General features: G+C 41.5%; 1 protein-coding gene across 6 annotated transcripts in view; it reads right to left on the bottom strand.

Annotated features, from left to right (window-relative positions):
• Window positions 1–24,002, bottom strand: part of LOC117488543 (ephrin type-B receptor 1-B) — a 147,164-nt gene that overhangs the window by 69,641 nt on the left and 53,521 nt on the right. For all 6 annotated transcript variants that reach the window (XR_004556537.1, XM_034137523.1, XM_034137525.1 and 3 more), the window contains exon 3: window positions 17,382–18,063. Coding sequence is in view for 5 of the 6 variants with exons in the window: in XM_034137523.1 (XP_033993414.1) it covers window positions 17,382–18,063 (682 nt within the window). In the remaining variant the exon portion in view is untranslated. The remainder of the gene's footprint in view (window positions 1–17,381; window positions 18,064–24,002) is intronic.

Here is a 24,002-nt window from a genome sequence, read left to right as displayed (position 1 = left end):
AATACATTTGAAAAAAAACATACAGAAACACCAAGCAGTGATCAAATCAAGTTGGACATTCATCAGCCAATCCAGTCATTTGGACCCTTTACCTGTGTATCTCTGATTAATGCCTTATGAATTATGCATAATGCATTCACGCTGGGTCCAGATTAGATATGTTTGTTTTTGTTATTTCATCACAAAGTGTGTTATTGAAAATGAAAGTGGATGTAAATGAATATTCAGGCGGCAGCTTCAAGCTTCAGGGTACAGCTATGTTCCGTGTAGTGATACATTACTGTATGATTTGCTTTGCCATTTATTATCAAAGAGCACCGACAGCTTTTTGATAAGCTTTGTTTGTTGTCATTTTCCATATTAATGATACAAACAAAGAGCTGTGTGTATGTGTATAATTACTGTAAGTAGAGTACACCAAACCAAATTACCGTGCTGTTAATAAATACAAATGTGTTATTTCTCATTTTAATATGTGTATGTATATCTCTATAGGCCGAGCCAACAAGGTCTCTCCTGTGGATTGATTTTGACAGCTCCAATCTTCCCTTTTAACTATAAGAGGTTAAAAAAAGGAAAAGAAAAATGCAAATGTATTTGTTTTTCTTTGTCCTATTTTGCCATCCAAATGTAGTTAACTCTATAGAGAGACAGCAGCTCTGTTCAAAGAAACAATCACCCTTGTGATACCCATAAATCTGTCGGCAAAATGTCCCCAAAGCATGAAAAAGCTAAGTATGAAGCCTGGGTTGTTATTTTACTGAGTCTGTGATAAAAGTTTAGGTGCACTAGTTTCAGTATAGATACAAATTGGAAAATACCATTAAGTGTTGTAATGGTTGCGTTTTCTAAATGCTCTATTTTTCTTTTTTATGGAAACATTAGCAAAATGAATGCCTTGAAGACATTGTGTTATTTTAGAGAGAAAGTTGAACAGTATTATTCATTCCATCGCCCTGCTTTAATGCAACATTATCTAATCCCACTATGAATTTAGTTTAGTTTTTTTTTTATTAAAACCGATTTTTATTTATTTGATCTAAATGTGCACATTTACATTTAGATTAAAACAAGAGATTGAAAATTACATTGGAGGCTGGTTAACTCCCGTCCAAATCTAGAAGAAATTTCAAAAACACCAACCCTTACCGGCCTATTTAATGTTTAAAATGCTTTGAGAATTGTTCCAGCGAGGCTTAGCAATAGCTTTCAAATATCCATGAATCCTAAAATACCCGGCCCCTTGGCTCAGGGTTGAGGCCCCGCTAATGAGTGTAGAGGCCTGTGAACGTGGATGAGTAATTATGCACATTTGAAGGTAGCAGAGGAGTAGAATGATAAAACAACTGGAAAAACAAAGGTCCCTTTACTGTTTACCATTTCCTAATATGATTCCTAATTGAGCGTACATAACACAATGTTCACACCAAAATATTCTGGCAAAGACGAGCACCCATGGCAGAATTACTCAGGTTAACATGGTCTACTCTTCCCTCAGGCGATCTAAAAGAGTGTAACCACTGGAGGCCCTTCCATCCCAAACACCTTCACCACCTGGAAGTGTGGTGAAATGTCTCCGACCTATAACACTAGTAAACGATTGCACCCTGTCATTCAGATGCTGACATTTTCACACATGGCAAAGAGGCCGTCAGACATAGAAGAATAAGGCCAGAGGTCAGAAGTAGAGTGGATTGGATGGTGGATGGCTAGAAAGAGGAAAGAGGGGAAAAAAACATGAGAGTTCACCGCCTATCGGGCTGTAGACTGCATCTCTGATAGAAGAACAAGAGGTGGATAGGTGAGGTTGGAGAACATAAAAGGCGATGGGCGGCGTGAGCATTAAAGTGATGGAGAGGTCATGAGGAGCAGCAAACTATCACAAAAACAGATACATCAATACAATTAAAGCATTCACAAGCGTAGATGTGCCTCCAGCTGTACTGGCTGTTCATCGCCCCTGCTGCTATTATGCCTAATGGGAAATAATGATAAAAAGCTCTGCGTCAAAAGAGAGGACACAAATTATGTGTGAAGCGTGGGAGAGGGAAAGTGACCAGGATCAGGGACATAGAGAGTGAGAAAGGGAGTAAAAGAGAAGTGGGAAAGTGAAAGCAAAACAATGTGAGAAAGCACTCAGGACTGCATCTTGCCAGTTAAATTGTTGGTGGCAGAGTACCACAATATGCGTGTCGTACAAAGCAGCCATTTCTCATTGCATACTAAGTGACGGCCAAGCTTTTATTTCTAAAGCTGACAATAGGCAACAGGAAATAAAAAAGTTGGATAAAAGAGGAATTATGCATCTGCCCTGCCCAACGTCCTAGACAGCTCCATTCATGGTTCAGGATGGGTGTGCTTATAAAAAGAAAAGAACATCAACGATTATGTTGACATCAGGCCCAGGCATGAACAGAAAAGCCCAATGGATGAATGACGTGTATGTGAATGTATTTTGAATACTGTACAAAGACAAGTGCATGTCTTCATCAAATATTCTTTTGCATAGCGTGAATAAGCAGAGGTTGACCCAGTTCTCCATCACGCAATGCACCTGCAGCCCTGAAGTCCTCCTGAAAGGTAACCAGGCCCACAGCACATCTATATTCATGTCATATTTACATCTGCATGACCTCCACACAACCTTATCAGAAAGCTGTTTCCCTTCCCGACAAACAGACACGCTCCATCACACAGAAACGATGTGTGTGAAGGTGAACTGCAGCACCCACCCCACCTGTCCAAATCAGGACAGGACTGACCTTTATCAGGCAGCCTTAGTCAATATGCCCCGAGCTATGAAACTGGCAAACATATGTGTTATTGTATGTGTGTTTGTGTGTGTGCCTGAAGGGCTGCGACCATCTGGGATCTCCTTTTTTCCGCATGAACATCTTCACGCGTTGTCAGATTATGGAGACCAGAAGTCATTCATTTGGATTCAGAGTGAATGATGGACAGTGCATGACAGCAGTCTAGCAGCGTACATTTCCAGGCTGGCTTATACTGATAGTTTGTGATAATTATAGCCCTATAAATTATATAAATGTATGATCGTATAAATCAATCTAGAACATCCAGCACTTAAAACAGAAGACAAAAAAAATCTGATTGACAAGCCACTTTGTCACATAACTCATGCTGTTTTTGTATACTACAAATCCTAAAGGAAACATGGACAGCATTGTAGGTACTGTCAAATATGACATGATCGAATGCTTTTGATGTCAGGCTAAGCAAGATGAACGCTGGTTTAAACTTTAAAGAGAAAATGGTCAGGCCTGTCAGTGAAGGGACTTAATAGAAATCCGCTAAAACTGCAAAAAAGATTGTGAAAATAATTATACAGTAAATGTAGTGTGTGTTTGTCCATAACTTAAAAGTGAGTGTGACCCATCCTCATTAGGTCGTGGTGACATTGCGGACTTTGTGAAAGACACAAACACCATGTACAGAAGAGAATTAAGGGAAAAACACAACATGACCAACTGGGAAAGTGGATTAACTGTATACATGGCAGAAAGCCATTTACATGAGGGTAAGCTCTAATAAGGTACAGTAGCAAAAGATTGTGTTTGTGTGTGTGTGGTTTTCCAATTTTACGCACATTATGGCACACAAAACTGGTTCAAGCTGGGACTGAGTGTGTTTTCTTCTTACTCGTTGCAGATCTTTGCGAAACTAGAACCTCACATCATATTTACACATAATGCACAATTCCTATAAAGACAGCTGTTTCAAAGACATATGTTTAATGCTTCATGTACTGAAGCAGTGTTACTGTAGATGAGCATCCAGGTACATTTATGGTCTGACGTGTTCACATTCAGCAAAAACTGAACTTATATAAAACTAAAATACACAGTGACATGCAGTATGCATCTCAACCCTGTACTGTAAATCTATAGAAACACCTGTCACAAACAGATACACTCAGAGATGTATACACATGGCAGAGCAAAACTGCATAAACAGGGTCAAATATAATATGCAATGACATCAAATATGCATGAATACACACATAGCCACGCAAAGCGGAGAAAAGACAAGTCCGACACGTCTCGGTAGATGCCATGTGTGTTATAACATGTCAACATTCATTCCGGCATTTGTGCAGTCACATTATACATGCTAATGTTATGCAAGGGCCCTTTTAAACTCTGCATGCACAAGCATTCAAAAACGGGGTGTACACTTCTTACACCTGGTAAGAAGGAAACCCTTGGTTGCACACAAATGCACAAGCTAACTTAACACACACATACATACACCTTTGAAAACACACCTTCCCCCAGCAGGACATATTGGATTAGGAGTGATTTTTTTTTTTTTTGGCTTCGTCTCAGAGGGGCTAGATTAAATGCCATTCTCACTTTACTAGAGATGGCTTGAAAATAAATCATACTATCCATATACACACATGAAGAAATGTGCAAACACACTCACTCACATACAGTACACACACACAAACATACTCACACAAACAAACCCACATTCAGAAACACTCACACAGGGAGATATATAACATGTTGGCACACCCAAACACTAAAGCACCTGTACGGTCGAGCGCGTCTGCTCTTTGTATTTCAATCACTGAATCGATGGTTCTAAATTGATTGTAGCTGAGCAGGGGCCAGAGATGTTCCCCCTGGCTCACTGCCCTGGCCCTCTATTGATTAGATCTGAGAAGGCCAATTGCTTTCACACTGGATTAAGGTGTTCCGGAGCAGTGAGCACGGACAGAGAAACTGAGGGAGAGAGAGAATGGGTTTTGCAGCCGGAGAGACACCAACAAAGCAATAAGATCAGGCCAAAAATTAACTAATTAGTTAATATGAGGAGAAGATCGTATACACCTTCATATGGATGTCCCACAGACACACACACACACGCACACGCACACGCACACGCACACGCACACGCACACACACACACACACATGTTAAAATCCTACAGATCAGGAGGCACTAACACAGATCAAGGGTGTAATCTCATTTGACCCTGGAGCTAAGTAGCCCAGGGCAACAGCATTACACTTCAAAGCTTCACCCTGAGTTTGTTACACATTCCAGCTCCAAAGTCTTTTGCGCTGTAACCTAGAGGAATCGAAATAAAATGTACTATCAGACGGCATCACGGGATCTGTTCTGACCTGGATCAAATGATAAATCAACAGCCAGTTGTTTTTTCTTTCACAAAGTAACTCTTTATACTGTACCTGTCTCTCAACTCTGCATCCATCCTCCTCTCTGTCATATTAGTATTCCACTGGGGGCAGTGTTAAGCTGGACATACACTCAACACCCCATCACTCTCGCTCTCCATACAACAATTAGCTGCCCCTGCTGGGGGCTCTGTATGGAAGAATGGGAAGGGAGGAACAGGGCTAAGGAGGCCTCAGCCTCAGAAAAGGCAAGCCCTTTTGTCTGGCCAAAGACCCCCTCTCAAATCATTTCCACAATGGAGAGGCTTCCAATCCAGATTAAGCGCTTATGAAAATGAAGAACTGTGTGCTCTGAGATGGGGCCGGCACAGGCGACGTGGACCAGGGTCACAAGAGCCAGTGAAAGGGCCCCTCACTCCGAGAGCTCACGGAGGCGTTTCTCAGGGAGCAGCAGCCCTATTCACATGGCATTAGAGGTGTAAAAGCATCACATTGACTGCGCGAGTCAGGCAAACTTAATATACATTTGGTTAATACCCCTATTGTGGCAGTCCCTCTAAGACTGCTCTCCTAGCAGTGCGCCAGAGAAGTAGGACAGTGGTAGAGAGGGAATTAAAGAGGCAGTGGAGATGAAGTGGAGAAGGAAAACAAAGATAGGAGGGAATAGGATTCGCGGGCCCATTCATGCCGTGATGGTTGTGAAGCACACACAGACAAGCCTCGACACACACACACGGATATGCATGTTCACACATACACAGACAATAATATCCTTATGAAAAGGCTGCTGTGATTCCTGTTTGTGGGAGCACGACATGACACTTTGCTGACACAATAAACTTAGCAAGAGTCAAGAAACTCTACAGACCTTCAAAGTCAAAAGACAAACTGACCGAAAACTGGCTATATTACCAGGGTAACCAGTAAGATAAAGGTCAGTTTATAAGGAAGTAAGAGAGAAATATTGCTGTAGAAAAAGACACAAGGAGAGAAAGGCAGCGAGATTGTGAAATTGACTGAGTGTATGAGCATGTGTGCCTTTGTGTCCCTATCACTCTGTGTTTGGTTCATTCCCCAAAGGGTCTTATTATGTTCGCGCTGGCTCCAACACAAAGGCAGCGTCTCTGTATCTCAGCCCATCCAGCTCCCCCAGAGAACATTCTAGATACAGCAAATCCATTTGTTTGTCAGCTTCTGCCTGTATTCGGACTCGAACTAATCAGATATTATTCTCTTTGAGAAGCATGCCACTGTGCAGTCTGAGCTAGCACTACAGTACTGCTGCCCCAGCACTTAGACTACATATCTGATCTATAAGAGAGAACATTTTGTATTTGTAAGCAATGTGCATAGATTTTATGAAACAATGTTGAAAGGTTAGTTATAAAGGTATCTCTCAGTGCATTAAATTATCTATAATAAGGTTGTTACTTTTGGAAACATCTCCCTTGTTATTTGCCAGTTACAGATGAGTCTTGAAGTGGGTAAATGTTGTTGGCTGGGTACATTATCAAGATGTACACAAGGACAATATGTAATGTTTTTGAAAGAACAGTATAATCAAGGCCCAGGAGGAAAAGAACATAGACGGAAACAAAAGGCAGATTATATATCTTGAGTGGTAACTGAAAGAAATTGCTTTTAAAGAACAAGAGAAACTCTATGAATACATAAGACACTGCACCAGTGATGGCACAAGTAAAAGCGTGGTTGAATAGTCCATAGCTATTGATTGCACAGTCCCGAAGAAGCCTAATTTCTATTGTCGGTACTCATCCATATCTGCTGACTTTGCCATTTTAAGGCTTCTCAGAGGGCAGAAAACAACTAAAATAAATCTTATACCAAATATAAACGCTATCAACCTTAATGCACATCATGTTTCACATCATTGACTACAGCCATGCGCAAAACATGAAGTGTTTTCTGCTGATTAAGATAGTGATGATTGGCATTCCAGAATTGTATCAGTACAGTATCATGTTTTGACATTTTCTTTACTTACAAGACTCATCGTACATCTTCAGGTTTAGCGAAATGATGAAACCTTGCTAAAGTTCTGTATAATAAGGTGCAAAATAGATGCAGTCAATCCAACCTCCTAACAACAGATAACTTATACTGCAACAGGTTGGCAGCAGTCCACCTGTTGACTCAGCCCACCGTAAAAGTAAGATTGGTTTTCATGACCAAATGCAGCCAAAAAAACAGACTGACTGAGAGGTTTGCAGGTTTCATTGAAGTCTATAAAACCACACTCACTTTGAAGATTTCATTAAAAGTCGGGGTTGCCCCAGCCGATGTGGATAAGCTAAGCTCTCACCTCATCTAAACTGCACACACGCAGTAAACAGGGACACACACATATGAGGATCCACACAGATCCAACCAACTACAAGTTTTGCCATGCTAATTCCGGTCTTGGATAAAAGCTGAAGCCCCCCCAGCCAGTGTGGGAACTCGGTAAATAAATGGAGCACAAAGCACAAAGTGCTCAAAGAGAGGATTACTAAGTCGCTCTCTTTCTCTGCCCCTACAACACACACACTGGCACTATAGATAGATACACACTCCTCCTCTCCCCTATCTTGCTTTCAAAATTCAATATTCACACATTGTCTTCTCCAGTGGGCGTTTCTGAAGGCAGCCATAGCAGGAGGTCCTTGGCATGAGGAGGGACAACTAAGCCAAGATCAATCATTTGTCACAGAGATGGGTCTGCAAGATTAAGCTTCATATGATCTTTCTGTCTGTCAGTCTGAAAAGAGATGTTTGCTATAGTTTCTGAAGAACCACATGCCCTGAACCCGGAAAGTACAGACTGTGTTTACTGTCAACGAGAACTTTCAATTAAATGTGCACAATGACATAGTGCGATGCGGATTATGGGAGTTGTCTAATTGCAGGGTAATTGCATATTGTGAATGTTTTGAGGTTGTGTTTGATTTGACCTGCCCAGTTATAGGGAGCCGAGTTGGTTTAGGATAATGCATAGTGTCATAAAAGGATTACACATACATAATTCTTTACGTATGTCTAATAAGGGATGCTAAGGGAGCTCTTAGACTGGAACTGTAATGCTGTTTGCTTCAAGTGCCGGGCAATTATGGCAAACATGATTAGGTTATGAAATTGGACACGCAAAGTTCATCTCGGGGTGATGGAAAGTGTGTGTGTGTGTGTATATATATATTTGTTCATGTGTGAAAGCCTCCCACAAAAGAGAACAAATATCTTACAAGCTTTGACCCAAAGTCCAGAGATTTTGAGCTTTGTATTGATTTCGAGCACCCATGCGGATTGACAGAATCAACAGAAAGCATGGAAGAAATGCACTTTTGGCTTACAGGATTGGCTTATTGGAAAAACCCAATGACACCATGCTGACTGCACGCTGAGCAGGTTCGATCAGTCCATCTGCAATAACTTTACAACCTCACAGACCATTGAAAGCAGATGCTAGCAACCTTCCAAACTCAAGAAAAATGTCTGTAATAAAACAAATTATTTGTCAATTTTGAACAAAACGTATTTGACAGATAGTCTTGGTTTTATTGGCCAAGACTCTTAAATACTGTATCCGTTTGAAATGTCTGCTTTAACCCCAATAGTATGGTGCTTACATCATTAAACATGCAAATGTAAAAACCCAACAGCAACATTTATTATCAAGTTTTTCCAATAGTCTTAACCAGTGTTTCCGCCAGACCAGGTCTGAGAGGGCGTCCACCCCGAGAGCGGGGGGGGGGGTGTGACGTCACGTCGTGTCATGTGACTTGAATTTTGAATTGAGCCGTCCCTTAAGTTATAGATACTATCTCTTTACGTATTAGTGATGGGAATTCCGGCTCTTTTTAGTGAGCCGGATCATTTGGCTCGGCTCACTAAGAAGAGCCGGCTCTTTCGGCTCCTAAACGGCTCTTCGTTTTACCACAGTTTACCACGGAGCCTCAGTTTCGCCGCTGCGAGGCTCCGGCGCTCGCAGTTTACGCGCGTGCTCCACTAGCAGTACACTTTCCGTCACAGGAACACGCTTTGCTGGCGGCGAAAAGAATACCACCAGACTCCTTTGCCCCTCCAATAGAGGGATGTCCTTGTCCTTTTCGTCATTTCAAGCGATAAAAACTCGATCTTCTCTCGAATTATTTATTTTTTTGGACGCCCTCGGCTCGAGTTCAGGGCGTTCCGAGCTGAATAAGGGCGTCAAATGACCGCAAGACGCCCCCCTGGCGGAAACGCTGGCCTTAACTTTGACGTTTCTATGGACAGTTTTTCATTTGAAGACATTGCAAGGATTGATATGTTAAAATCAAGCATTTCTGCATAACTAGAAATGACTTATATGTATGTTCTTTGTACATTTGGGTAACTGACCTTTCATTCTACTCCTGTAATAGAAAACCACCACCTTTTTCTTGGTTGCTTTGTCGACTTTAGTCGTCCTTACATATTGAATGAACAAAGGTATATTGGCCCTACTATAATTGATCGTTAGTCCAAAAGTTCCCCAACATAACTTTTACTAATCCACATCCATCACTCTGCTGCTGATAACCTCCAGGAAGGGATGAGACATTTCCTAGAAGTGAAATGTGTCCCTCTGCTGTCAAACCAAACAGGCCAGGCTGTGTTATTAGCCGAACAGTGAATATTGATGGACAGTGATGAGGCAGAGAGGAAATCAACAAATTAGGGAGAGACGAGAGGGGGGGGTGTTAGTACTTTCTAAACCAAGGGGGGCTCTGTGGAGAGGCACACCAGGTCTCCTCATTACTGCTTGCCGGAGCACACTCCAGAGAGGGAAGAGGAGAGAAAAAAAGAGGCTGGTTGAGGAGGCAAACATTTTCTAAAGTGACGACAGTCTTATTGCTTTTTTTGCTCTTAGCTTGACGTTTGTCTTGATGTTTCTCTTGACATTTAACTTTTGCAGCAACACAGAGATAGAAACTGACACTTTTCCACATCATTATTGATGATTCTTAAACTTGCAATCGTTACTTAAAAGCATTTGCTGACGGATTTGATTGATTGGGGTCACGGTTGGGATGAGAGGGTGAAGTGGAGCCCCTTGTAGTGCTGGCCTTTTGTGTTTGGCCAGTGAGGGTGACATGGGCAAATTAAGCAGAGCACCAGCCATCTGCTGAATGTTAGGGGTCCTTTGTCTCCCTCTGTCCCTGTGTCCTCACTGGCCTCAGCACCTTGTGTCCATCACCGATAGAGGAGAGGCATAGACATGTGCAGACTGAAAACAGGGCTGAGACTGAGAGGTAGAAAAAGACCAACTGAAAAGGATTTGGCAAAGCAGATTGGAAAAGATGTTGGGTTGAATTGGAGCTTCTTGAAAACCTTCCTGTGTAGCAGCTAAGGGAAAGACCAAGTGAGAGATGACAATGCAATGCTTAGAAAAAAAGGCCAGCACCCAAAAAACCTGGCCTGTGAGGGACTGGAAGTTAGAGAAAAAAGCAGTGGCTGATAGAAAAGACAGAGATACTGAAAAATAATAGGACTCAAAGTATGTGTCCCTCCATAGGGGATAAGAACAGCTCTGTGTGTGGTGGGTATTCCCATTATGTGTGAACACAATCTCTGGATTCCCCTTGCGTTATTAGGGACTGACTCAGTCTGCAGTGAGAGCAGCGCATCTGTGTTTGGGGTCATAACAGACATTCTATTTGGGCCTTAGATTCAAAGAGTCTTTGTTTGGGTCACACTCTTTCACCACTGCGCTCTGCCATTCCCCCATTCAGCCCATTGAGAGCTATGGAAACAAGAAGTATTTCACTCTCTGCCCTTTCTTACAGCTTTTCTTCTTCTGTTCCGCCCCACTACTTTTTTTCCCCGTCTTCATCACAGTGATCCTCACTGCCATACGACTAATAGGCACAGGAAGAGTCGGACACTTACTTAATTGTGCTTCAAGGTGACTCAGTGTGTGCTGCTGAGTACACATGGATGCTTCTCTGCAAATAAAGTAAACCCTGTGGAACGGAAGTAGACAAGGCCAAATGGGCTGGAATTGGCTCTAATAGCTTACCGGACCTGTGTGGGTACTATCTGCCAGATCTTTTACACTCAGATAAGACAAGGAGTAATGAAATCCTCTGTGGAACCAAAGATTCTAAAGCTTAACTTTAAATAAATTCACCATGGCTTTTGGATAACATTTTAAAACAGTGAAATAAGCCAGCAGATAGGTATCCATGACTATATAGTGGTATATTCACTATTCAGGCTAGGGTTGATAATATGATCATGTGAATCACTACATTTTACAATTTTTAAATGGACAGGCGAAAGAAATAACACTTATTCTGAGCCAGATATGTGTGTTTATGTGCGTGTGTGTGCTCACGCCCCATGATGGCAGCCATTAGACAGGAGTAAGGCAGCCATGATGAATCGGCACTTAGCCCAGGGAAGCGCACTTGCTCAATGGGCTGTGAATCTCCTGCTGCCACTGTCAGCCTGCTGAATGTTAAATAAAGTTATTTGAATATTTGTAATATTAATGTGCCAGAGTGTCAAAAGCCCGCCGAAGCCTAACGGTGAGAGAAAATATGAGAAGATTCATACTAGGAATATGGGACTGCTCTGGTGAGAAATAAATACATCATCATGGATAGTGCATTAGATTCCATGAGTTTCATGGTTAAGTAAACAGTAAGTATTTCGGATTATAATATTTGTCATTGCGTTTCTTATTATCGTATTTCACTTCAATCAAATCTTTGCAAAAAATCAATAACTAAAACAATGCTCCTTCAATGTTAAAGCTTTTACTCCTCTGCCCTTATCACAGTTTCCAGTTCCAGCATAGCATAAGACTGCCAGCTTTATGGACTACAGGCAGGCATTCATCAGCGAAGAAAAACAGCAACATTATGAACAGGCAGACCAAAGTCAGAATAATTAGTTTACCAGGGAGTTTTAATCACTTCATATTTGATAATACGAGGAACATTAAAATGATCAATGATGATATGATATTGTGAAAAAACACATGCAAAGATGGATGTGAAGCAAACCTAATAAAGGTGATTCTATAAATCACTCAGCTTGATACCGCAAAACGGTCATGAGAGGGTTCAGTAAATCTACCAAATCAGTCTTTCTTAGACACTTAGTTGAGGCAGGACACACACCCAGGAAAAGCTTTGCGTTGGTTGAGGTAGTGGGGTGCTATTGTATTGTCTCCGCTCAATTTAACAGGGAGGTGATAAAATATTTAGCAGATTGCTTACATAGCCAAGGGGGGAGAGAGGGAGAGAGAAACAGAAAGAGAGAGAGAGAGAGAGAAACAGAAAGAGAGAGAGCGAGAGCGAGAGCGAGAGCGAGAGCGAGCGCGAGCGCGAGCGAGAGAGAGAGAGAGAGAGAGAGAGAGAGAGAGAGAGAGAGGAGAGAGAGAGAGGAGAGAGGAGAGAGAGAGAGAGAGAGAGAGAGAGAGAGAGAGAGAGAGAGAGAGAGAGAGAGAGAGAGGAGAGATACCCAAATGGCTTGTGGGAGCTGGGGAGCAGGTAATGAGGATGGCATGCTGGCATCATCGTTACAGAGCACAACAACTCGACATGGTCTCTCTGCCCAGCTGACAGGAGGCCGCACACACACACACACCACACTACCTGTCACTAATTAAAACATATAGATTAGAGAAAGCGCAATCAGGTACAGGGAGTCTTACACACACTGACACAGTACAAACAAACACACACAAGCACACACAACTGCAATTAGGTTACATTTCTCCGTCGTAACAAATGACTTACTTTTGTGTATTTGTCATCTAAAAAGTGACTGACTGACACAGCAGCTGTATCAGCTCTCACCCAGCATAAAAAAGAAAATGTTCACATATCCAACAAAAGAGGTGTTGAGAAGGAAAACATGTATGCACACTTTTACCTATAATATATTCCAACAATATTGTAAAACAGTACCAGCTTATTGCATTTGTCAAAACAAACTATTTGTTTTCACGTTTTGATTTCCCTATGTGCTTCACGGTGCCTTTCCTTTCCCTGTAATACCTTCCCTTCTCATGTTGCTCTCAATGAGTGAAATGATGTCAGTGTGTTCTCATATTCTATTTGTTCTTGCACTGTTACTTCATCTATAATGGGCAATTACTTCAGACCCAATGCTGAGGCCATGTTATTGCACCAACCCCCAATTGATTGGTTGCCCATCGTACTCAGCTTCCACAAGCACTTTAAGGTTAGATTTCCCTGTTTAAATAATGGATTACAAACCCATGAAAATAGTCTTTGTGGAAAATAAAAGGTTTAGATTGCTTTTATTGGAGGGACCTCTCAGTGGAGATGAGAGGAGAACAGATTCCATATGAGTCTCCAGAGAGTAAGCTGGTTATGAGAGATACAAACAGCAACATCATCTGTTTCTGTTATTCTGTCTAACTCTTTTTCTATAGTGTATGTCCTGATGCTTAAATAAATGGTTTGTGGTTTCTTGATGTAGCTTGAACTCAACACAAAATAAATAAATAAAAAACAAATAAATAAATCCAAATAAAATGTTCCCTGCAGATTTCCTTTACCCTATTGCTCTCATTGCGTTCCTTTTTTGCACCTCCCACAATGCGACATTTCTGTCTGAGAGAGACATGTCAAACTTAACACAGCAGGAAGTGCACTTACTGTGGGAACTCAGAGAAGGAAATCAGGGGGATTGTGGGTATTAGTGGATATATACATGCTTTCGTCTGTTCAAAGAGTTTATGTAGTGCAGTTTGCAAAGTGTGTACGTGTACTTGCCAATGTGTGTTTGTGTTGTTTACAGTGCCAATGCCCCCCGCTAACACAAGCCACAACAAGCCTTCTAGCAACACTCAGAGATTCCGTTAGGCTCTAATTACTGTGCTGTAAGTGTGTGTAAGGTTGAGGGAAATAATGTTAGAAAAAAAGGAAATTCTATGGAAAACGAGTAGACAAATAAGAGACCTGGATGAGCATCAAATAAGCTTGAAGGGCAACACATATTCATTCATTTTAGCCTCAAGGTGTGTTTGCTTGAGGACAGGCAAGGTTATTTGGCTCATTTGATATATAATATTCCTGTTTCTACATTTGCCTCACATGTTCAACCAACATACAATATATTGGTATGATACAGTGCCTTGCAAAAGTATTCACCCCCCCTTGGCATTTTTCTTGTTTCATTGCTTTAAAACATTTAATTTAATTAGAGTTTTGGAGAATTTGTATTATTTGATATACACAACATGCCTACAACTTTGAAGATGCAAAAAACATTTTTTATTGTGAAACAAACAAGAAATAATAATGAAAAAGAGAAAACATGAGCGTGCATAACTATTCACCCCCCCCAAAGTCAATACTTTGTAGAGCCACCTTTTGCAACAATAACAGCTGCAAGTCTCTATGGGGTATGTGTCTATAAGCTTGGCACATCTTTCCACTGGGATTTGTTTCCATTCTTCTTGGCAAAACTGCTCCAGCTCCTTTAGGTTAGATGGGTTCCGCTCGTGTACAGCCTTCTTTAGGTCATACCACAGATTTTCGATTGGATTAAGGTCTGGGCTTTGACTAGGCCACTCCAAAACGTTTAAATGTTTCCCCTTAAACCATTCTAGCGTTGCTTTAGCAGTATGCTTTGGGTCATTGTCCTGCTGGAAGGTGAACCTCTGCCAAAGCCTCAAATCTCCTGCAGACTGAAACACAGTTTCCTCAAGTATTTCCCTGTATTTAGCTCCATTCATCAGTCCTTCTATTTTTACCAGCTTCCCAGTCCCTGCCGATGAAAAACATCCCCACAACATGATGCTGCCACCACCTTGCTTCACTGTGGGGATGGTGTTCTGAGGGTGATCAGAGGTGTTGGGTTTGCGCCAGACATAGCGTTTACCTTGATGGCCAAAAAGTTCAATTGTAGTCTCATCTGACCACAGGACCTTCTTCCACATGTTTGGGGAATCTTCCACATGCCTTTTGGAGAACTCCAAACATGTTTTCTTATTTTTTTTGCGACTCTTCCATAAAGCCCAGCTCTGTGGAGTGTACGGCTTACTGTGGTCCTATGTACAGATTCTCCTCTCTCTGCTGTGGAGCTTACATTTTTTTACAGCTTTCCATTTTAAAATAATGGATTTAATGGTGCTTCGTGATGTTTAAAGTTTGTGAGATTTTTTTATAACCCAACCCTGTCTCATACTTTTCCATAACTTCGTCCCTGACCTGTTTGGAGAGCTCTTTAGTCTTCATGGTGCCGTTTTCTTGCTTAGAAAGACCACTTGCTGTGGTATGGAAGACGGAGGCCTTCTACAACAGTTGTATAATAATAATTAATTAATATAATAATTAGAGATAATGAGGCACTTGATTGCACACAGGTGAACTTTATTTAAATAATTGTGTGACTCTGAAGGTCTTTGTTTGGGCTAAATAGCAAAGGGGGTGAATACATATGCACACATCACTTTTCAGTTTGACATTTTTTGTTATGTTTTAAAACGTGCTCTTTTTTTCTTTCACTTCACCAATTTTGACTGACTTTGTGTGGGGTCTTGCCATAAAATCCCCCCAAATATATTATATTATTTTTGGTTTGAATGCAAGAAAATAGGAAAAATGGCAAGGGGGGTGAGTACTTTCGCAAGGCACTGTATATGATATGATATAGCCACAAAGTAAAAACTGGTCTAAATGGAGCTAGTCAATCTAAATGTAATGTAATTGTGTCATCTTTCATCATGAAGGTATTATTAGATAAAAGTACATTTAATAAGAATACAAATTAAATTACCCAATGCAGTTATATTTTATAGTGGAACATATATTACTTCAGATAACACACTGCTTCTTTAAGTTCAGTGCTCATACTCAGCTGAATTTGTGTTCATCAGTTTAAAACTTCAGCTTGAAAATGTCTCTAAAACACTATGATGCTGAAATGATACCAAACAGTTGGAACAAATGATTCACAGCAGGTAAAAAAAAGTCTGCTATTGGTAAAAGATTTGACTGCACATAATGAACCAAAATACTTTTTTCCTAAGGTGTGGGCTAGACTACACGTTTGCTATTCAAATATGTAAATTAAATGTACCTTGCACTGCGGCAAAATATAAACATTGCAGGAGAAACAAAGTAATGTCAAATTAAATGACCTGTGAACAAAGTAAAACACAGTTGTATTGAGATGAGATGGCAAAGTTAGATGTGAAATGATGACTGCCAGTAAGGAGCTAACTAAAGGCAACTGAATTGTATCTATCATTTTCACTTGAATGTCCTTCTATCTTAGTCAAGGTCTGTCTGTGTGTGTGTGTGTGTGTGGTGTGTGTGTGTGTGTGTGTGTGTGTGTGTGTGTGTGTGTGTGTGTGTGTGTGTGTGTGTGTGTGTGTGTGTGTGTGTGTGTGTGTGTTTTGCACAGGACATAGAGCAATGCGAGAAGGATACAGTTAACACAGTCACACACAGTGTGCTTTGTAGATATGTGTCACTCTCATATCTGTTTTATTGATCAAAGCAAATGTGCGTCAATCAATCTTATCTGGGCTCCACACACTCTCCAGCTAACCTCCAGAGGCGGGCCGACCAATACTGCGTCACACTGAGAGCCCCAAGCCACTCATATTATCATCAGACACCTTGAGCAAATTTTCTCTTTGTATGTGTGTGTGTGAGTGTGCGAGAATACCAGGTTGCAGAGAGTAAAGGTGCATTAGAGGACAGACAGAAAGAGAGAGCAAGTGACGGCTTTAAGCGAAAACCCAGATTAACTTCCTCTTTATGTGTGTACCATTTTCTATTCCTCAGACCTCAGTCTTCGGCATATCCTACTGAGGCAAAACCAAACCTCCTGCCATCTGTAAAGTAGGCTGCACAGAAGGCTGGCATTCGCTACAGATTAAAAATCAATGCTAATGTGCCTTTTTAGTCTGCCAGAGGTGGATGTGATCAAAGAAGAAGTGCGGCACATCATGCTCAGCAAAACACATAAATCAATCAATTCAGCTTTTCCAATGATGCAAAAAGCTGTGATGCAAGGTATGCTATGAAAGCCTAAAATAGCTAAAATTCCTGTCACCTGTCTTATTTGTCGTTTTTATGAGTAGTCGATCATTTTAAGAGAGAGTGAATGATGAAAAGCAAATCATTTATGAGTAGGGGGCATGCAGCTATCAACGTCATTTTGAAAAGCAACTATAGGATGTAAATGACAAATGTATCTCGAGACTTACCTCGACAGACGTTGCCGTTGTCAGGTTCAAACCCTGCCTTGCATGTGCAGCTACCGATAGGAACCATCCACTCGCCGTCTCCATTGCAGTACAGCTTTATAGGGACATCTACTTCCTCTGAGTTGGGAATGCAGATTCCTCTTGCAATTACCAGAGAGGTGCTCTCAGCCCCTGTCATGGTCTCTGGAAAGATTGCAAAGTTCTGGACCACACTTGGGCACTTCTTATAAAACACTCTGACTGACAGCAGAGACATGCAAGCGCCATAGTCCTGAAACGCCAGGTAGAAGCCATTTTTAGACAATGGGCCAAAGCTCCGCACTTCTGTGTTGACCTTCATCAGGCGTCCGCCAAAGTCCACCTGCGAGAAGCTTTCATCTGCAGCAATGGTGTCTACCTTGAGGTAAGGGGCCTCCATCCAGAAGGCGGTGCCTTTTGTGGCAATGACAGCATCAGATTCATAGTAATAGAGATTAAAAGTCTCCTTGCATGAGCCAGGGACGTTTGGGATGGAGCTGCAGTCACGCACGGTGAATCGAATCTCCACATAGATGCGCTGTGCTCCACGGCGATCAATAAAGGTGGTGAGGAGCCAGTTATTTTGACTAGGCTCGAAGACATTACACACCTGGTAGGTCCTGATTGTGTTGAGGTTTTCATCGTAGCCACTCACTTCCTCCCACTACAGAGAGAGAAGGAAAGAGAAGAGTACAAATGGTTGATTAGTAATCATCGGTGACAAGAATGGGTTGCAAATGTTTTAATCGAGTGAGCTCATGTTGACTGAGCTACAGAGCATTGGTACACACCATCAATGATCTTCCTAAGGCAACACATTTGAGTCTATGCTTCCTGGATTAACAGTAAGGACTCAGCCTGTTGTGCTCTGGGGCTTATTCAACCATTGAGAATACACAAATATCCTTCTTTCCTGAATTATAAACAATTATTTAGGAGCAGCCACAGCAAAACATACCACTTTGCCGACTTGTTCTCCAAATACGCGCAACTGCCTAACTATTTGTACTGCCCCTATAAGCACAAACCTCATAATTACTTTGGATGTACTGCTATTTGCCATCTATGCTGTGTGTGGCTAGGCACAGAGCTGATGAATTATAAACTATGGTGTGTAACAAATTCAAGATTATGCACTATTGAATTATAATTAGACAGACGGGGGCTGGTACATGGCAGCCAAGAGCCGGTATGATGGAAAGGCATTTGCCTCCGGACGGAACTGAAATACACTGCAGGCCATTTCTTGCAGGTGTGACCCAGAAAGTATGTTGGATGAGCATCAGAAGCCCCTTGGGGAATACACTCAGTGCACAAAATGATGATGAAAATGTGCCATTACCATTTGGCTGGTATCACTAAGAATTTGGAAGAGAAATTACTGAAATCAAAAGATGCTTGTCTAGAAGCTCGCTTTCAGATGAGAATGTCTGTTATACTTTGGCATACAGATTTAGAGCAGACTGAAAAAACAAACATGAGCCATATGCATTACGACAGTCACTTAAAAGCCACACTGACTTTAAAGAGTATTTTGAGGTAGAGGGAAGAATTTATTCTCATGTCACTTTCACTCTTTGTAATATAAGGCTATTCTTTTTACTACTATTTTAAGCAAAAGCTCAGCTGACAGACTCATTTCTCCAAATACGCCCCCTCCCAATGATCCAAACAGCTGTAGGCCAGGAGAAGGTAATGAGGTCTATGTGAAGTAAGTAGGCCTCCAGTCAGTTCATGTTTCTTCTGAGCATATATCTCCTGGTCTTTCCTCCTTCTTCTGACCTTTAAAGTCCCAGCTGCTCAATCAGGCCTAATGGAGAGGTGAACACATGAACTCTCCACATACAGCCTGAACAACCAGCCAAATGATGGAAAAGATTCAGAAATATTGGATGAGTCCATACAAATGATGTGACACTTCATATATGTCGGTGTTTTGGGGTTTGAAGATACACTGTACACAAACAAGGATGATAAATACAATTTGGAGGAAGGATATGTGGAGACAAACAAGCATGTTTTGATCCGGGCTAAAAGAGGGAGGGGGAGAAGACACCTGGAGAACAGTGACACCGCTGACATGATAAACGAGTTTACAGAAATCTGAGGTGCAAATTAAAGCCTTTTCTCACCGCTGCTCCCTCAGTGCCCACTTCGCTGTACTCTTCTCCCCCCTACTCTCTTCGCCTTCTGCTCTCTTCTCTCGTCTCTACTCTGTAATGACCATTCATCAGCATTACAGGAACCTGTCCCTTTCAGCACTGCCTGTTCATTAATACAGCCAGCCCAAGGCTCCTCTGCACCCGTCTGCTCCAGTCTAGGAGGGGGTCCTCACCGCCCCTCGTCTAGCCAAATGACCACCATATTTCACGCCAGAGAGATGCCCAGGGCGTCTGCGATAATGCCCGTCTGAAATCTGTCCAGAAATTCATTGGCTCGTAAAATAATAAACTGCATTTTTTTCTTATTTCCTCATCGGTGGATATTCAGTGTCACCATTGTGTCAAAGGAAACAAAAACTATTACAGGTGCACAAATTAAACTTTGCAGTTGAGTTTCCTTATATGCTTAAAGTGATTTGTCCTGATCTAATGCCTCCTGTTTATAATTTGCTGGTTTACCTACCACATATTGATTTGCTGGCTGTTCTTTTACTGCTGATGGGCTTGAGGCTGCACATTACATTTCTGCTTCCGTAGGTTTCTAAACATTTGATTACTCTGAGATGTAGAGTTGTAATGCATGTGACGCATGCATTTAAGAAGCAAAAACACTATCTACATACGCAGCACATGCCCTGCAGTCACATCAATACTCTCTGCCTAGGTTTTATATTTCTGTTTCTATGCCTTTCCCGCAAACCGTTTACATCATTTAAATCAAATCTATCTCATGCACTACTCCATGACATCTCTCTGACCTTGCCAGAGTAGGGAAGGCATCATCACCTGTCACCTTGCTGATAATGGAATTCCCTGGTCTTTGCATCCATTTCCTCTTCAAGGATTTGTGTATTAAAATAAACACTGTTAGTCCTGCACTTTGTATATCAAGTCGATGAATTATGGACTCAAGCGCAGTTGTATGTTCAAGGCATGTATCATTCATATCGGCTCAAGGTGAACAAGATGGGGGAGAGAAACTGAGGTGTGATTATCTTTTTGTTCCCAAGTCCTCTTTAGTACTACCACATCACATTATCTTTGCTGTAGATCTCCCTTACTGTAAGTTTAGGTGATAAGAGATAATACTTTATAATTGCAGTATGGCAAACCCAAAAGAATACAGCAGGTAGAAAGTGACAAACATCACTGTTATGTGCTTCTATAAAGTCAGCTTTCTCTCAATTAGTTTTACGCTACACATTTCTGCATCCCTGTTTCTATATTTTATCATCACACATCTCACTGTACGCAAACCTTTTGCTGAGAAAACACTCAACAAATATTGAGAGCCTCTTGACACTAATTGATATGCCAACATAATGTACCCATTGACTCTTCTCTAATAGCTTTGCTTTTGCCAGTTATATAGGAGGCACTTTTTCCCCAACCCTGATAGTCAAGTGTGGCCATTGTGTGTGTCATTATGGCTGCTGCTCGGTTTTATGGGCAATAGTAAAGAGATGGAGGAGCTATGGATTCACAGAGTGCTTAATGTGTGTGTTAATGACCAGTCACAGACAGCTGAGCTGGAGAAGAGAGGGCAGAGGAAAGAAAGAGACAGAGTGATGGATAAAAGAAGAATACAAGAGTGGAAAGGAATCAAGGAGAAGGGGGCGGTAATATATTCAGGCTGATGTTCCACTTCCCACAGCCTCAGCTTGCTGCCATCAATCCATCGATACTCTGCCCTCATAAAGGCCATTCATCACATTGATCTCCTGCCATTACCTTCAAAGGCTAAAATAACACAGAGCAGCTCCGATGGCCACAGTTTTGCTCCAGAGGACCGCAGCATCCAACAGTGAGTTGGGGACAAGTAGAACCCCAATCACAGAACCGAGAATAACCTTTCAGCGCATTGATGTCACACCTGTGGACAATAATAGGAGAAATGGACTGGACTAATGAGTCATTTACAGCAGGCTTGTTTGGAACAGGACAGGAGCGCCACACATGCTGCAAGATGTCAGTCATGGTTGACATTACATAACAAAAGCTATGGAGAAGAGATATGTCCTGACAGAAGGTCATGTAACTCATTTCCACTACATTAACCTTTTCAGGAAAGCAGACTCATTTAGAAAACCTTTTTAGTAGCACAGGTGTTGCAGTTTTAACTAAAGCAACCCTGATCTTAATGTAGTTCCTGTGCCACACTTCCTGAGCCCCAAATGTCCCTGCCCTTGGAGTTGTACTTTATAATGGGAAATGTCCTATCGTGGCGTATTTTGCACGGCATGATCATTGCGGATTAGTCTAATGAAAGCCTGCACGCTGATACAACTTGTTTACTAAGACACCTTTTCATTCAGCAGATCATCATTATTTGTTTTTTCCCCCGGTCTTTTAAAGATGGTTCCTGGAATGTCCTGTTGCTCCAGATTTTCCAGTCACTATTTGGTGGAAAGAGGCCAATTGTTGGCACAGAATGAAATTCAGGAATAAAGTAATAACATAACAACCTCTGGCCTGATGTACTGTAACTTTAGCCTCAATCATACAAACCAGTCAAAACATTTGGCAGCAATGGGTATGGTTGTGGCTCAGGCTTCACTTCACATACATAGAGACATGTCTTGGTTACTTTAAGCTCATAAGTAAACGGCAGTCAATTTAAGCGAGACAGAGGCTTGAATATAGAAGCATCTATTGGGCTGCTCTTTAACCTTAAGTCCGCTCTCTGATTCTCAGTGGATTCCCATTCACTTAATGCTTTTTAAATCCATCAGCATATTTAATAGAGCTACATGCTCAGACATACTGAACACAGATGGATGAGGAGCAGCTCAGAGCATTTCCACATTTAAAGCTCCTGAGCCCAGAAAGGTCTACAAAATGGCATCGCAAATAGCAGATGAGCGTCTGGAAACTGTCTCTTGAACGACCATCAAAACTCCCATTACTCAGTCTGAGAACAGGTTTTACAGCAGGATCCAAAGCCAGGTGTATTAAATAGTACACAGCAATGGCCACACACTCTACTATTAAGGTTTACAACTGAATGTGTGCCCTTTTCAGTTAAAGCAGTCAACTTTGAGCTTTCCCTTCAAATAGACAGTGTGTAGGATAGTCCGCATGGATTGTTTATATAGTGTCCCCTCCAACATTATGGCTAGGGTTTTGGGTTTACATATGTAACCCCAAGAGAAATGGGTGGAATATTTGTGAGCACTTTCTACCAAAGAGATGTCTGTTCATCTATCAGCGCAGGAGTAAAACCTGGGTGGACAAAACCAGGAGATTGCTTTTCTTACAACAGGTTTAGGATGGACATTTCAATAATGAAACTATTTGTTATTCATAGAAAGTATACTTTCATATAATCCATTTTTGTATAATTAGGCTTGAATAAATCAGCATTTAAAGAGCTTGCTTTTGATAAAATAGGAGAAGAAAAGAAAAAGCAGGGGCACACATGTGGGTGAAATTCACATTGACATATTTCTAAAGGCCAAGGTCTCCGAAGGACAGTGGATTATAGCTGGACATGAAAAACTGAGATGAGGATTGAACTCTTTATACATCTGCTGAAAGATGCTCTTCTCATTTTGCAAAGCTCACCACTGTCGGTAATCACAAGCCAGATAGATTTTCTTTGCGAGACTGTTTTGAATCCCAAATGAGCATATTTGCATATCCACCTTTTGGGTCAGTTTCTTGAAGTAAAAAAAAATGGACAAGTCATATAAAGTTGATTTGGTAACAAAAACGGTATCTATTTTCTCACAAGCTTTGACACAAGACACATGCTCATAGTATTGTAACTTCACATATGTTGGAAGCTACACCTCATCGTCACACACAAACACAGCCGATCACAGCTCTAAAATATGCAGCGGCATGATTGCTATTATCATTTCTGATCAGCAGTGTTATTGAATAAGGGCCACTGTCAGTCCAGTTGCATGGGAATGATTATTTTGCGGGGTATCTGTGGCCTAGTTCAGCCTGGCTGAATGTGATGGATGGGGAGGAAATGGTGATGTCTGAAACACTCCCAGTCCTGCCAGATCCCAGCCACTCTATAATTACAGACACACAGTTTGACTGAGCCCAAATAGAACTCTGTCCGTCTGCATCAGAATGAGAAAAGATTTAGTCCCTAAGCCAGCCCAGGTCCGCGATCAATACATTTATTGAACTGAAGTTCTGGGCAAGTTCGTGTTGTTGTGGATGAGCATGAATGAAAACTTTCCAAGTTTGTTTATTTGGTACACTTGGCTTTCATAGCAAACTTGATCCAAATGTGTGTTTATAACGTGTGAAATGTTGCTGTGTTGACACATTATTTGCTATGTAGTCTCATTACATGCTCCAACACGTCTTTGATGCCTTTTCTCTAAGAGATGAACATAGTGTGGCATCACGCTGAGCCTTTCAAGTGAACAATCCACCCAGGAGCTTCATTTTTCCTCTCCTCCGTCCAACTTTTATAATG

This window comes from Trematomus bernacchii, unplaced genomic scaffold (genome assembly GCF_902827165.1).
Source record: "Trematomus bernacchii unplaced genomic scaffold, fTreBer1.1, whole genome shotgun sequence".
Taxonomy (NCBI): domain Eukaryota; kingdom Metazoa; phylum Chordata; class Actinopteri; order Perciformes; family Nototheniidae; genus Trematomus; species Trematomus bernacchii.
The sequence above is the reverse complement of the archived record's forward strand: the minus strand, read 5'-3'. Positions and strand labels throughout refer to the sequence as shown.